This window comes from Aquila chrysaetos, chromosome 19, assembly GCF_900496995.4.
Source record: "Aquila chrysaetos chrysaetos chromosome 19, bAquChr1.4, whole genome shotgun sequence".
Taxonomy (NCBI): Eukaryota; Metazoa; Chordata; class Aves; order Accipitriformes; family Accipitridae; genus Aquila; species Aquila chrysaetos.
Window position 1 is genome coordinate 15,781,942 of NC_044022.1, and position 16,563 is coordinate 15,798,504.

The 16,563-nt window shown below is 46.1% G+C and overlaps 1 protein-coding gene across 3 annotated transcripts in view; it reads left to right on the plus strand.

The window, feature by feature from the left end:
- MTMR2 (myotubularin related protein 2) overlaps positions 1-16,563 on the plus strand; it is a 67,262-nt gene that overhangs the window by 46,151 nt on the left and 4,548 nt on the right. For all 3 annotated transcript variants that reach the window (XM_030042235.1, XM_030042238.1, XM_030042236.1), the window contains 6 exons: positions 6,604-6,753; positions 7,578-7,766; positions 10,718-10,903; positions 11,773-11,979; positions 14,510-14,602; positions 16,218-16,331. In XM_030042235.1, the coding sequence (XP_029898095.1) occupies positions 6,604-6,753; positions 7,578-7,766; positions 10,718-10,903; positions 11,773-11,979; positions 14,510-14,602; positions 16,218-16,331 (939 nt within the window). The remainder of the gene's footprint in view (positions 1-6,603; positions 6,754-7,577; positions 7,767-10,717; positions 10,904-11,772; positions 11,980-14,509; positions 14,603-16,217; positions 16,332-16,563) is intronic.

Sequence of the window (16,563 nt, forward strand, 5' to 3'; positions counted from 1 at the left end):
CTAATTGAAAGTGAGATGTATCTTACCTCCGCTGTCTTCATTGCAAAAAAGGGTATGTTTTGCAATGAGAGACCACAATCTAAAATCATAGTAGAGACAAACTCTGATCATTTGTAATCAATGACACACATTGTATCTAAGGTCGACTTTGATTTATAAGACCAGATAATGCAGCGATTATTTCTTTGTTTAGAATTTACCTCTTTCTTGGTAGTTATTTTAAGGAAAGATCTGTTTATAAAGAAGGATCTGCAGCCCAAGCTGTATGGGCAAGATGCTTCTTGATAGGGCTGAGAACTTTGGAGTAAAGGCTAAAGAATACCTGTGCTATCAAAATAATCTCCATTGAAAAGCACAGCATTCACTTAGCCAAGCTTCAGTTAAAACAGATGAAGTACAAAAGACATTCTTACAATACCTGGAGAGAAGGAAGGGTGACCCTTGAGAATTTGGAGGTAGACTATTCCAATTTCTTAATCCTAGCATGTCTGTTTTTAGAATACAAGCTTCTCTGTCCATATTAGTTTTTATATTGTGATTGGCTGTACCTTAAATTTGGCAGGAGCTTGGTTACATGGTGAAAGGATACCTGTATCTACATGCATGTGATTTGCAGCTTTTCATGGCCTTTCTGTAAAGAAAATGAGACTCTGGGCCATGGTATCTTTGTTTCTGGTCACACGAGGTAGCACTGTTGTGTGTAAAGCATATCACAATCGAGACATTGCTGCAACGTGTACTTCTTTTGCTATGACCTGTTTTTCTATCATTTTTGAGTGGACAGGAAAAACTTAGCCTGACTGCTTTTATGTCAAGAAATCAAACTAATGTCCATATGTGGAAGCCCCTGGTCATTTGCTTACATTGGTAACTGCAAGTATTAATCCAAACCTGGATTTTTTGCAGTCATGGCCTATCTGAATTTTACCCATGATGAGCCACACTCATTCCCATTCCAGATCATGCAATCCATCTGTTCCAGTAGCTTATCTCCAAAAGTGACCAACACCAGCTGCTGAAGACGAGGCAAACCATACTGCAGTAGATGTTTATGTTGTGATCTGGCCAGGAGGAGAATTTCATCCCTTTCATGAGATTGATTTAGGTCCTGCAGCATGAAGCTTTATGTCCTCTCCAAAACGTTTAGGTATTTCAGTCTGTTTATTTAATTTCAGCATTTATAACTATGGATGTTCAATTTATCTGTGTGAATGTCTTAGCCTTTTTTCTTAATCCAGCCAGGTTCTGTTAAAGCAGTAACAAATACTACAGTAAATCAGGATTATGTCCTGAAATGGCAGCAGGGATTCGTTAACAGTGAAACAAAACGGGCATCATCAAATCAGATAATGGGATTACCTGTCTCTGACTGTATGAATTGTGATCAAAAATAGAAAAGCAGGACATATGCACTGTCTGCAGGACCTTTTGGAATTGGTTTAAAAACTGTTAGTGAAGAGCTGGCCTAGGGCATAAGCAGCCCAGCAGTATGGCCAGGCATTAACTTGGTCTATCTTAGGCCAGGTCGGTCACTTCCCTGTGGGAGCAGGGACACAGAGAGAGGGGAGTGGAATGAAAGTAGAAGCCAACTACCAGGCATCCAGAAAAGACTTTTAGAGTAGGATCCATGGTAGGATCTGTGTCTACACTGGTAGACATGGCAAGTTTGCATGTGGTATGAGTTATTTACTACATTTTTTTTTCAGATTAATATAAGTGTGTTGATATGATAGAGATTGTAGCAATTAGGAAAGATACTCAGTAAACCCCTGACTTCTCTGTTAGCATTCTTGGGAAAGATGGAAATATGTAACTTCTAAAAATCTGTGATTGTGTAAAACTGTGGGGAGTAATAAACAACCTGTAGAGAACAAAAGGAACTCAGAGAGGTTTGGGATTTAGTTGGTAAATGGAATCACATGTGGCAAATGAAATTTAAAACTGAAATTGCTCCCTGATTTTTATTACACGCGGGCTGGCAGAGTATAAAACAGAATTGCAAAGTGAATAAGACTCAGTTGAAACCAAAAGGCCTTGAGATGCCTTTGGAGTAACTTAAAGCTTTCATTTTCCGTAACAAGGTGGGGAGCATTTGGAAAATATTACGAGGGGTTGTGAAGTTGGAAATGTGTGGTGTTTCCCTACAGAAGTTGTGCTCGTCTAATCCTATGCTCTGGTCATATGTACCAGGCAGCCGCAGTATAGGGCTGTGGTTGCTGCTTTCAGAGAAAACATATAGAAATTAATAATTCAGAAGAAGACCTGACCTGTTTTGAGGATAAAAGAAGTGCCCAGCGTTAGTATACAAGCAGAGTGGGAAACGTAGAGCATGAGAACAGCAGAGGAGTGTTGGGTGTAATTTAGGGGAGTAAAATGAGAATTGAACTGTTAAATGTCCCATGGTTTAACTGAGGCCCTGCTTATGCTAGGTATGTCTCTACTGCAGAACAGATCATAGCTCTCTTGTGCTAAGTGGATGCAACCTGGGCTGAGTACACGGCAGAGGGACCAGCTTGGCTCTGGGAGCTATATCCTGTGTCGGTGCAGGGATGCGCCTGAGCTAATGTGCTCAGCCGCTTGGTATCTCATGGCTCAAGCGAAGTTTGAGAGAGGCACTGCTGGTGTGTAACTCGGGACCCTCCCTGCCTTGCCCGCTGCAGCTCAGGGTGTACCTGCATGGTTAAGCTCAGAATTGGTCCACTGGATCCTGTAGAGAGATGAATTATGTGTGTAACTCCATCAAGGAAATTATTTTTTTCCTGTCAGTGAAAGATCCTCATGTGCTTAAGCTTAAACATGTGCTTTGCAAGGTAGTGGCTTCAGTGCCATGCCAATGTGTCTTCAACAGTTTTTCCCTGCAAACGAAGAAACTCCATCTTCTACAATGTGCGTAGGTCAAGTGATAACTGAGCAGGGGTCATTAAAGTAAGGCATGAATGACTACCCAGAAGGAAACCAAGTCTGGTTTATGTGTGTGGATGACACAAAGGCTGCGTCTCTATGGTTAGATGATACAGTTGTAAGGAGTGTTCCCAAGCAGTGGGGCACCTTCATCACGGGTTCCAGGCATAGCTTCAGTCCAGGCTGTTACCATCCCTCTTTTGAGTGAGTGTCTGAGAACCTTTAGCCATGCATGAGAATAATCTTCCAGTAAGATGTATGCAGATTGAGAGTATTCAATTATTTACTGGCTAACACACAGAAAAGATGGCTGAGATTTAACTAGCTACTAGGCTGAGCATTAGTACTCAGCACCTCAGAGAAGGCAGAGAGACTTTCCTGGCCAGGCAGGCACCGGTGAGAGGAGAAGGATCAGCTTCTGCACCTCCTTCAGTTGGGTTGTTGTTGCCATCTTCCACCAGCAATGTCAACACCAGCACACAGATGACCCAGCTGTTGGCCTTCACCCAATGACTGCTTACTAAACTCACAGTTTTTCCCTTAGGATTCTATACCATTTCATGATGTTGTTTTCCCTCTTGAAATCTTGAGCTACCAGTGATCCCCACCTCAACAGTCCTCTTCCTCTATCTGCAGTTTTACATTTCTTGCCTTTCTCTGGATTTTCAGACAGCTCTTTCACATGGCTTTGCAGTGTCCTTGGCACTCTGAGCCACGATTGTGTAGCTGGGCCACATCAGAGCTGGGACCTGAAGGGGCAGTCAGGCCCTTGTGGAGTAGAGAAGAGGGAGGGCTGCAAGGCCAGCTTGCCTGCTCCCAAACCTGGGCACAGTTCAGAGGCTGATACAAGCCAAGGATCACCAGTAGGCAGTTTGAACAAACTGCCCTGTTTTGAGGATGAATGAGTTTAATCGTATGGATGTGAGGTGCACTGTGCCAGCTGGTCTCAGTGAGAACAGTCATGGGCACATTTCATTTATGACTACAGATGTGGCCACGTTGCCTTCCTCACTTTGCCCTCTGGCAGCAACTGAACACATGAATTCTCCTGAAATCAGGGTCTACTAGCAGCATTGGTTTACCTGGAGAAGACTGACCTTGTGCACCAGTCAGGGCAGCAAGCTCTGGTCCCTAATGTGGACACCCGGCAGCCCTGTTCCCTAGCAGCTTCAGGACGCTGCCTGCTGTTAGCGGGGCATGCCTGGGTTCCTCCTGCAGGTGCACAGGCAGGCAGCTCCCAGAGCGGGTCCTGAGCCTGCAAAGGCTTCTTGAGTTACATCTGTAACAGTTTGGGTTGGTTTGATAGTAGGCTTTTGGGTGCTTACAACTTACCAGGAAGCAGTGAAATGCATCTTATATGAGGAAATACCAATGTGCTTTACATCATGTTTAGCTTTTTCTATTGATTCCAGCTGGAGAAAGCACAAATCTGAAGGAGCATGAATAAATGCAGAAGCTACACTGCATCATGGCAAACGTCCTGGGAAGATGCAAATTCAGCTTCTCTTCTAGCCCTCTTTGTTTGCCTCAATTCCTTAGAGAAAGTCATGATCTGAATCCAAAGCCCTCTTTGGGTGGTGCCGTGATTAAAGGCTCCTGTGCCAAGGGAAAGCAGACATTCCCTGTGATTCAAAGGAAATTTGAATGCTGACACACAGCATCTTTTCTTTCTTTGAGGGCTTGTCATGGATTTTCCTGCTCTGGGCTAATGCAGAGGAAAAATTTTGTTCAAATTTGTCAGGGTGGTAGCTGAAAGACTTAGAGCTTTGGAGGTGTCGGTTCTGGACTGCGCAGTGTGTGCTGAAGCCGTTCTGCCCAGCACTGTGAAGAGGGTGCTTTACAGTGCCAGTGACTGCTTGATCTTCTCAATGAGCACTGGTAGAGTTGCAGGGTAGAATGACAAGAAGCTTTTCTTCCATGTAACTGCTTGTCAGCTCTCATTTTCCTTGCCAAGAGTGTGCCGACAGTGTAGTTTTAATTCACATGTGGGGGAGGTGAAATCTCCAGGCGTTGCTGATGGATCCATTGCAGTGCAGTCATGTACTTACGAGGACAGGACTGAGAACAATTTAGTCATTTGCCATTAGTTCACTTCCAGATACTAAGCGGTTTGATCACAGCTGATGGACAGCTAAGAGCAAGAATCTTGCTATTCCCTGGTTGACAGCAGAGCTGGTGGACCCAGGAGATTCCATCTTTGCTGCGTACAGCAGGTAGACCTCTGAGCGTGTTTTACCCATCAGTAAGCTTGGACTGTGCATATGCACTTTTTGATGCCTTTTTCTGCCACCTCTTTGGCTTCAGGCAGTGCCAAAAATCGCTTTCCTTTAGGGTTTTGGGGTACTTGTGATCCTGGCAGCTCTGCTGATTCCTTGTAGTAACATTTCCTTCCCAGGGAGGGCCCCAGGACCAGGGGTGGTTCACAAGCAGGGTGTGACTGGTATTAGACAGAAGATCTGTCCTCTCCTCAGATTTCTAACCATGACCTGTTTTGACAGCATGACTCACCGCTCTGACTGGGAACCGGCTGCTGTCTGTGTGGGTCAACCACAATTACCACAGCTCGTCTGACTTGTGTTAGATTTGTCATTTATTTCCTGTGGGAGCCGCGACAGTGGTAATCAGTGTCCCACCACCCTCCTTAAAATGAAGTACTGTTTATTAGAACAGAAGCATGTATTGTTTTAAGAGCTGATGTTCCTCTAAAACAGACTCTGTGCTTAACAGCCTGGCCATGTTCACTGTAGTAGATCTGTCTTCCCCACAGAGATGCTTTGTGTCAGTGCTCACCCCTGCTGCAGCAAGTGTCTGTTTAAATCTCTCCTTGCAGGCACGCAGTAGCAACCACACTGTTTTGATCTGTTAACTCCCAGCGTCAGCCGAACTAAGTCTGCAGGTTGTCAGGATCGTCCCCATTTGTGCTTCGGGTGTTACCTGGAGGTTATCATCTGGGAAGCTGTTGAGCTGCTTCCCCATCAGGGCGTGCTGAGCTCAATGATGTGTGTGTGTATAGATTCCCTGCTCTCCCAGCCCAAGTCAGACTAGTACAACCAGAGAGCTTAGTCTGAGAGGAACATGGGAGTTGCACAGTACTGTCCAGATGACATACAGTCACGCAGCCAGAGACATACAATTATTAGGGTTTTGGTGGTTTTAGGGGATTGCACAGCTGTGCCACAAACACTGAACAAAGCCCAAAACAGATTGATTTTTTGGGGGTGTTTTACTGCCTGTTCTCCCTTCTGTCTTCCCCTCCATCCTGTCTGGTAACTCCACTTTCCATCCCCAGTTTCCACCCACCACGTTTGAGCTAAGTGCCGAGAGAGGAGTGAGGACTGTTGGTCACCCGTTCTGTCCTGCTCCTGGCTCTCCTGTAAGCACCATGATGATACCAGGAGGTATGTTAAAGATGCTTTCAGGGGGATCGCCTGTGTCACCACATCTGTAGCCTCCACAGTTCCTTTGCCATAGGTGAGCCTGCCTGCAGTCTTCTAGTTTTCCTGTTCCTCAGTGACCTGAGCAAAACATCTACCTCTCTGGGAAGAGGCATGAAATGCAAGTTACCAAGATAATGCAGTCCCAGGCTCCAGCCCTAAATGTCCTTCATTAACAAAAGTTGCCTTGCATTTCAGGTCTGGGCATTTGACTGTGCTGAGATCTCAGAGCAACTCATTTGCTAACCTGCTGTTGATTCCTCTTTAGGGAATTCCCAATGAAAGCTGGAGGTTGACCAAGATTAATGAGCGCTATGAACTGTGTGATACGTACCCTGCCATTCTAGCTGTGCCTGTAAACATTCCCGATGAAGAATTAAAGAGAGTAGCATCTTTCAGATCAAGAGGACGCATACCAGTGAGTGTGACAAAAGAAACCACTTTGATGTGGTTTTGTTACATACCTTTGGGCCATAAATAATACCAAGATCAGGCTGAGTGGATTCCAGGGAGCAAATAAATGGTCAATGGATAATAAAAGTGCCAGCAACATGTTTGAGGAGTTAGAAAGCAACATTGTCTGCTGGGACTACTGTTGTGAAAGAGATGTAGACTAAACCAAAATGAGAAGATAAGATAACTTAGCACAACCCAGACCAAATCTCAGTTCAGTTCCTGAGAAATGCAAAGCAGCCCTATTTGGTTGTTTACAATTGTCTGGCCTACTCTGACTTTCAGGATAGAGGAATATGTAGTGATACTCTTGATGAAAATGCTTATTAAATGAAATTAAGACAAAACACATCATTATGATGGTTATTTTAGCAGTAAGTGAAAATGTACTGTTTTACTTCTCAAGTCTATAGAAAATTAATTCTGTTCCTAAAGTGCTTAACTTTTACGTGGTGTAACATAGAGTAAGACATAGCCCAATGACTGCAGAGCGAGAAAGTGTGCTTATGGCTCACACAATGGCGAGAAAACAGTCTGCATCCTATTTAAAAGTCAGACTTAAACCTATTCAGTCACCTCTTGTTTGTTCAAACTTTGGGAATACCACCAGAATGAATGAGTAAGGACAGAAGAGCTCTTTCTTTCATTCAGTCGTGATTTAATAGAATCCAGCCTTCTGGAACCAGCAAATACATGGCAGGATCCCAGAGCAAGCCATTACAGGTAAAACACTGCACTGGTTTAATGAATCCCATTTTTCTTTAATTTCTTTTTCATTTGTTTTCAAAGGTATTGTCATGGATTCACCCAGAAAGTCAAGCCACGATCACTCGCTGTAGCCAGCCAATGGTGGGAGTGAGTGGCAAGCGAAGCAAGGAAGATGAAAAGTACCTTCAAGCCATCATGGATTCTAATGCTCAATCCCATAAAATCTTCATATTTGATGCAAGGCCTAGTGTGAATGCTGTAGCCAATAAGGTCTGGTGCTTTTTCCCCTGTCTAAAGCTGGGAATGTAATAATTTAGAGCACATTTCCCACCACCATTTCAAATTATTCCTGAGGATCACAAAGGGTTTTCCACTGTGAAGGGGGGAGTCATATGCAATGATCTGATTCTCTAGACAGACTTTTACACCTGCACTGGTATCTGTAAGATATCAGAGTGACTACTAAAGTCCATTTGGGTTAATCTACAATGGGAAATGAGATTGGAAGGGGAAAAAAATATCAAATTAGTACTGAGGTCAAACTCCAGCACCCTGGATCTTGTGTATCACCATTTTTCTCTTCACATGGTTGAAAGACTCCTTCCCCTAACAGCACTAGAACTCTGTCCCTGTTAACCGTGATGGGAGCAGCACTTCTGAAAATCAGGCATCATGATCTTTAATCTCAAAATATAAGCTGGGGATCTTTAATGTCTACGAATGTTGCTGTGTTCTTCCTGCTGTTACAGTGTCGTGGTTTAACCCCAGACAGCAACTAAGCACCATGCAGCCGCTCTCTCACTTCTCCCCCACACAGTGGCATGGGGGAGAGAATCGGGGAAAAAAAAAGTAAAACTCGTGGGTCAAGATAAGAACAGTTTAATAGAACAGAAAGGAAGAAAATAATAATGATAATAGTAACAGTAATAAAATGACAATAATAATAATAAAAGGATTGGAATATACAAAACAAGTGATGCACAATGCAATTTCTCACCACTCACTGACTGATGCCCAGTTAGTTCCTGAGCAGTGATTTCCACCCCCAGGCCAACTCCCCCCTGTTTATATACTGGGCATGATGGCACATGGTATGGAATACCCCTTTGGCCAGTTTGGGTCAGCTGTCCTGGCTGTGTCCCCTCCCAACTTCTTGTGCCCCTCCAGCCTTCTTGCTGGCTGGGCATGAGAAGCTGAAAAATCCTTGACTTAGTCTAAACAGTACTTAGCAACAACTGAAAACGTCAGTGTGTTATCAACATTCTTCTCATACTGGACCCAAAACATAACAGCTACTAGAAATAAAATTAACTCTATCCCAGCCAAAACCAGGACATTCAGAATCACAGAATCATAGAAGAGTTTGGGTTGGAAGGGACCTTTAAAGGTCGTCTGGTGCAACCCCCCTGCTATGGGGAGGGACATCTTCAACTAGATCAGGTTGCTCAGAGCCCCATCCAACGTGGCCTGGAATGTTTCCAGGGATGGGGCATCTATCATCTCTCCGGGCAACCTGCGCCAGTGTTTCACCACCCTCATCGTAAAACATTTCTTCTTTATATCTAGTCTGAATCTACCCTCTTTTAGTTTAAAACTATTACCCCTTGTCCTATCACAACAGGCTCTACTAAAAAGTCTGTCCCCATCTTTCTTCTAAGACCCCTTTAAGTACTGGAAGGCTGCAATAAGGTCTCCCCAGAACCTTCTCTTCTCCAGGCTGAACAACCCCAGCTGTCTCAGCCTTTCCCCATAGCAGATGTGTTCCATCCCTCTGATCATTTTTGTGGCCTCCTCTGGACCCGCTCCAACAGGTCCATGTCTTTCCTGTGCTGAGGGCTCCAGAGCTGCATGCAGCACTCCAGGTGGGCTCTCAGGAGAGCAGAGCAGAGGGGCAGAATCACCTCCCTCCACCTGCTGGCCACACTTCTTTTTATGCAGCCCAGGATACGGTTGGCTTTCTGGGCTGCGAGTGCACATTGCTGGCTCCTATTTGGTTTTTCATCCATGAATTCCCCCAAGTCCTTGGCAGGGCTGCTCTCAATCCCTTCATCCCCCAGCCTGTACCGATACCAGGTGTTGTCCCGACCCAGGTGCAGGACCTTGTACTTGGCCTTGTTGAAGTTCATGAGGTTCACATGGACCCACTTCTCAAGCTTGTCCAGGTCCCTCTGGATGGCATCCCATCCCTCAGGTGGGTCAACTGTGCCACACAGCTTGGTGTCACCTGCAAGCTTGCTGAGGGTGCACTCGATCCCACTGTCTGTGTCACTGCTGAAGATATTAAACATACTGGTCCCAATACGGACCCCTGAGGGACACCACTTGTCACTGAACTCCATGTGGACATTGAGCCGTTCACCACGACCCTCTGGATGCAACCATCCAACCAATTCTTCATCCACCGAACAGTCCATCCATCAAATCCATATCTCTCCAATTTAGAGAGAAGGATGTTGTGGGGACTGTGTCAAAGGCCTTACAGAAGTCCAGACAGGTGACATCCGTAGCTCTTCCCTTGTCCCCTGATGCAGTCACTCCATCCTAGAAGGCCACTAGGCTGATCAGGCAGGACCTGCCCTTGGTGAAGCCATGCTGGCTGTCTCAGATCACCTCCCTGTCCTCTATGTGCCTTAGCAGAGCTTCTAGGAGGATCCATTCCCTGATCTCCCCAGGCACAGAGGTGAGGCTGACAGGTCTGTAGTTCCCAGGGTCCTCCTTTCTACCCTTTTAAAAATTATGTCTCATGCCATCACTCTAAGCCCTGTTTTAATGGTAGAACCGCTTTGTTGCACTAAAGCTGATGGGTTTTTAAATTTGTTTTTAAAATCTGCCTTTCCCACTATTTAGGAAAGGCACTTAGTGTGTGGGTGTACTCTTCTATAATAGTATGGTAAATTTGTAAATGATAGAATAGTGAATCTAATGAGCTAGCAGCTTGAATGGGGATAAATTATAATTACAGAGGAAAAGAAGGCTTATTATGTGATATTCTTTGGTAAAAATTATAGCATTCATTAACTTTTGCAGGAGAGAGACACAAAGTGTATGTGTGTGTACAAGTTTGTTCCCAATTGTAAGATAAATCCAATGTTTTCTGCCTGCTTTAGATAGCACTATCACTGTGGTATTTTGTCAGCTGATATTTGCTCAGGACAAACGATCGGGATAAAGTATAAAATATGTTTTTGCTTAATGATTTTTATGTGGATTTTGTTCTTCAGGCTAAAGGAGGGGGCTATGAGAGTGAGGATGCCTATCAGAATGCAGAATTAGTGTTCCTGGACATTCACAATATTCATGTTATGAGAGAGTCGCTGAGAAAACTGAAAGAAATTGTGTATCCCAATATCGAGGAGACTCACTGGCTGTCTAATTTAGAGTCAACTCACTGGCTGGAGCATATCAAGGTATGCATGTCTGCATCCACTGGATGTGGCTGAGTAACCACAAGTCTGTACCAGCCTGTTCACTGGGAAGTGTATCCAGAGCTAAATCCAGTGCTGGATTTTCAATTCATGAGAAATTTAAAGACTTACAATTTGTTTTCAATTTATAAACAACTAAAACCACAGTTTCACGGAATGGGGAATTTTGAGGAGGTGGGAAGAGTGACAAGATGGGGGGTTGAAATACTGAAAGATGGCATTTTGGAAGTGAAGTGCGTTCCTGGGTAATGTGGAACTGTGAAAGCCCTGGTTAGAGCACTGGAGTCCCAGAGTTTCCAAGTTCTGGACTCAGAGATTCTTGACATCCTGGTGTTACTGTGTGGTCCAGACCAGCAAATGTTGGGAGTTCATGCCCCGTCAGCCTTTCAGGAATCCAAGCAGAGTCAGAAGGAGTGGGGCAAAATGCTTCAGCTTCTACACATATTGGTTTTCAAATTAAGGTCTTCCTCTCCTAAAAATGTCCAGCTTACATTGTTGACCTGCTAATGCAGACAGGGCCAAATCTGCTTCTGGGGCAGTGGCCATTTTGTTTTCATGTTCAGACACAGAATGCTCCTGCATTTAAATCCTGACCTGTCCAAGGACTGAGCTTAATGCAAGGGCTCTTCTACAGCTGTGCCTACACTACAGTTTATACGTGTTGTCATCTTGCTGGAACAAAAAATGTGTTCACCAATTTGCTGTCCTAGTTATAAAGTAGTTGGAACTGATTTACCATTCTCCTTGAGGCAGACAGAGCCCTTGGTTTGTCCTGTGTTGTCACTAGCCATTTTTCATTTATAGTTTCTGTTCCAAAGAGATTTTGTAACTTTTTTTTTTCCTTGTCCTAGCTCATTCTCGCTGGAGCCCTTCGGATTGCTGACAAGGTGGAGTCGGGGAAGACATCTGTGGTTGTACACTGCAGTGATGGCTGGGACCGGACAGCCCAGCTGACCTCTCTCTCTCTGCTCATGTTAGATGGCTACTACCGAACTATCAGGGGCTTTGAAGTGTTAGTGGAGAAGGAGTGGCTGAGCTTCGGCCACAGATTTCAGCTGGTGAGTCACTAGCCCTTGGAAGGCACTGAACAGAAAGTTATTGTGCACCTTGAAGGATTTCAAAGGAGTTTAACCTTTCCTGTGAGAAGTCTCCCAGCTGAACTCGCAGAAGAAAGGTGAATGCTGCTGCTATTGTGTCATGGTTTAAGCCCAGCCGGCAACAAAGCACCATGCGGCCACTCACTCACTCCTCCCCCATGGTGGGATGAGGAGAAAATATAACAAAAAACTCATGGGTCGAGACAAGGACAGGGAGGGATCACTCACCACTTATGGTCATGGGCAAAAACCAGACTTGACTTGGGGAAAAAAACAAAATCAATTTAATTTACTACGTATGAAATCAAAACAAGGATCATGGGAAGTAAAACCGATTCTTAAAAAGACCTTCCTTCCCACACCTCCCTCTTTCCCGGGCTCAACTCCACTCCCTGTTTTCTCTACCTTCTCCCCCACAGCGGCGCAGGAGGACGGGGAATGGGGGTTGGGGTCGGTTCCTCACACCTTGTCTCTGCTGCTCCTTCCTCCTCAGGGGGAGGAGGACTCCTCACTCATCCCCTGCTCCACCGTGGGGTCCCTCCCACGGGAGACAGTCCTCCACGAACTTCTCTAACGTGAGTCCTTCCCACGCGCTGCAGTCCTTCAGGCACAGCCTGCTCCAGCGCGGGCTTCCCCATGGAGTCCCGGCCATCCTGGGGGGCATCCATCCCCCTGCTCCGGCGTGGGCTCCTCTCTCCCCGGGCTGCAGGCGGGCATCTGCTCCCCCGCTCCCCTCCGTGGGCTGGGGGGGGACAGCCTGCCGCCTGGTCTCCCCACGGGCTGCGGGGGCATCCCCTCCTGCCCCGCTCCTCCTCCCCTCCTTCCTCACCTGCCCTCGGTACCCGCAGAGGGGTTCCTCTCCCATCCCGATCCCCGACTCACTGCAGGTTCCCCTCTTCACTCCGCTCTCCCAGAGGCACTACCGCCGGCACTGACGGGCTCGGCCTGGGCCAGCGGCGGGTCCGGCTGGAGCCGGGGAACCTTCCAGCAGCTTCTCACGGGAGCCGGCCCTGCGGCCCCTCCCCTGCTACCAAAACCTGCCTCACAAACCCAAAACATGTTGTTTTCTGCCTATACTTCCAGTCATCTCTCAACCTCCTTGGAGACAGTATTGGTTAGATACAAGGAACAGGTAGTATTAAATCTCACAGATGTCTGACTGATATGTTGTGTTCCCATGCTTAGGCTTTAACTAACAGCATGCTTTGGGTTCAGGATCAGCATTTCTCCTGGGAGTTGGCAGAGACCACTGGGCTATTTTTTGTCTTTCTTCCCAGTTCAGTCCATTTTCTGAGACTGCTTGGACACCGTCATCTAACATGCCTTGGTATTGAAGAGGCTGGGGAATTTGGTTATGGCCTTGACCTCACATTTTCTTCAGGCACGTTTTATTTTTGGGGAGGCTTTTAATTGTTTAGGTAAAAGATCAGCAGTTTGAGACTGGACCAAGAGTAGCTCATGGTTGTGTCCCTAGAGTCGGCAGAGGCAGCTCTGTGGACTTGTGACACAGCAGTTTGTTACGGTTTGCACTGATGGGAATTGAGAGAGCCTTTCAGTGGTATCCTTTCAGTCTTTGTTCCTATTGTGTTTTGCTCATAGCTGTTCTCTTGCAGTCCTTTAATTTTGGCAAGGGCTAGAACGAGGTCTGTTTACAGCACATGCGATGGTGGGTTGCATAGTCAAATGCTCTGAGAAAGGTGGGGCAACTCAGGTTCTGCTGCAGCAAAACTGTTAAATGGTGTTTGAACGATGAGTATTTTAGCTTTGCTGTCTATACAAAGAAAATAACAGTATTTTCTTTGGTGAGGGGAGAACAGTATTACAGAAGAGGTAGGGATTTCTGTTACTTACATGTTCTTGTTCTGTCTTTGTACAGTACTTCGGGCTCCTGGGTAATACGTAACCACTAACATACTATACTAGTTATAAGGAATCAGGCCTCACACGTCTTGGCCACACAGCACGGTCAGGGTTGGAGGCCTACTTCTGGGGATACTTTCATCACTGCCTCTCTTGAGGTGGCAGGAGATGGGCTGGGTTAGTGTTTGTACAGCGCTTGGAAGCTGCGAGGTGTTGTGTGATGGTTATCGCCACATGCCGTGCCTGTAGGTAGTGTTTAGATCTAGCACACTGTACTACTGAAGTAGCCAGGACGACAGCTGCAACTGAAGCAAAAAACATTCTCATTTTTTTTCCTCCTGAACTTCAGCTATTAACTGAAATCAGTGCCAGCATAGCATCTGGAGCCTCTACTCAAACAACTCTTGTTTTAATTTAGCATGAAAATATCCCCATAAAGAAATTTCACTTCAAAGACAAAGGGAGTAGCTGTCCTTTACTCCTTTACTCACTGATATGGACAAAGCAAAATCAAGACTCATTTGAACCTTCTTAAAGCTGTTGGTAAAGGCTTGGGTGACTGAGAGGAGACCCCAGCAGTTTCCCCATGAAACCCTGTGCGACTCATGTTCTTTGTCCTGCTCTTTTTTAGAGAGTTGGCCATGGAGATAAGAATCATGCAGATGCGGACCGCTCTCCCGTCTTCCTCCAGTTCATCGACTGCGTCTGGCAAATGACAAGACAGGTAAATTGCTGGGTGGCACGTGTGTCCACAAAGCCAGTATACCAAGATGTGGCACAGTGTGTGGCCACAGGAATAATTACCAAGCTGACCTGCACAGGCTCTCCTTCCTGGGCTTCTACTCTTGTTTTGACTCTGGCAACAAGTTCCCTGGAAGTCTGTTTAGCAAAGGGCCTGAATGCATAAGTACACAGGAAGGCCACAATGTCAGCTCGCCTCAGATTAGCTAGTTAGTGGGTGCTGCTTACCTACACGCTGCTGTAATAAATGTGAGCTCGTGAGAAGCAGCTTGCCTCACCGTGAAAGAGGGGACAGTTGCCTCGCGCTTACCATGGGCAGGAACACACCCCCCAGCAATCCTCAGTAGCCCACTGTGCCTTCAGAAGCATGACTTGAGCTGCTAATGTAAGTCTCTAGCGTGGTGGGTGCAGACAGATCCCTGTTGCCTCTGCTCAAGGTGATCCCATAACCAAACCTGCAGCAAGACATGTATTTGGTCCATTTTAACTTCTTCTGAAGGCAAACATACTGCTCCTGACTCCTATGTGATGTACAGAGCTGAGTTCCTCACTTCAGACCAGGCATGGCAGAGGCACAGTTCAGGAGAGATCCCCTGTGGTTGGGGGTTTTTTTCCCCAAGTATGTGGGGCCTGGAAGTTTTTTTGTGTCTGCTGTGACACAAACTGTGTCACATGGAAAATGCCAGCCATGGTCAGGTAGTTCACTGAAAAAATTGGGCTCATCATGGATTAAAACAAGTGAAATGGAAAAGAAGGATGCTACTATATACGAAGCTGTACCATATCCAAGCAGAGAAAGAGGGAGGCTTTACCATCATTGAAAGTCACTTTCATCGTGCTCTCCTTGGATTGCTCCTACAAGCAGGCATCCTGACCTGCAGCTGGTGAGGTCAGGATGTTGCAGCCAGGGCAGCCTGGGAAGAGATGGGTGGTTTGCGAGGGAGGAAGGCCTCCCGCTCTCCTCTCCATCGCCCCAGCATGTCTGTGCAGTTCACTGCATGTATTCTTACTGACCCTTTGTGGAGCTCCAGTTCTCCCTGTCATGGGTCCGATGGTTTCTGCGTGGAATGTCAACAGCAAACACAGCCCCTATCCATACACCTGTTCCTCCCGCTGACCTGTGTTGCAAGATACCTCCCTGCTGTTCCCTCTGGGAAACGCTCTGTTGTGCACACAGGTTATTTCCATTTGGCCCCGGGAAGTTGCCATTTCTTTTTATTCATTATTTCACATGTGCTTCAGCCTTTTGTTCACAGTCTCATTGCGTGGTCTGTCATGAGGGGCAGGCATAGCAGAGCAAGCTTCAACTTGAAGCAGCACTGAGTGTATATAAACACAGTGGTCAAACCCTTCAGACCTCTGGCTTTTGCTCAAAATTCCTCTCTGTACATGTAAAGCAGCTTTCCAAGAGAGAAACTCTTGCTTCTGGAAGGAGTAAATATGATACCAAATATCCAGCCAGGCAGGGAACAGTGACAAATCCTGTTTTAGAAATCAAGAAGAGAGGCCACCTCCTTACCAAGACCACAAAGTGGGAGAAAGTTTATTTGCGATTCCTGTTCTAAAATCCCAGCCTAATTTTCTGGTTCTGTCTGAAGTTTCCTACAGCATTTGAGTTCAATGAGTACTTCCTGATAACCATCCTGGATCACCTGTACAGCTGTTTGTTTGGGACATTCCTGTGCAGCAGTGAGCAGCAGAGAGTGAAGGAGGTAAGACAGCTTCTCTCCAAGGTGAAGGCCAGGTACTGCGATTGCTTTAGCTGGCCAGATGCTGCTAGAGAATTTGTTTCAGCACTCAAAGATAGTGGTAGATGCAGGTCTGGGTAATGCCAAGGCCCCTTCTTAACAGCTGGGACACGGGGTATATTTTCCTTTTTGCACAAACTGCTGTCTGTTGGAGACTTCACATTTCAGAGCAATACCATTTCCCTCTGGGCAGTCC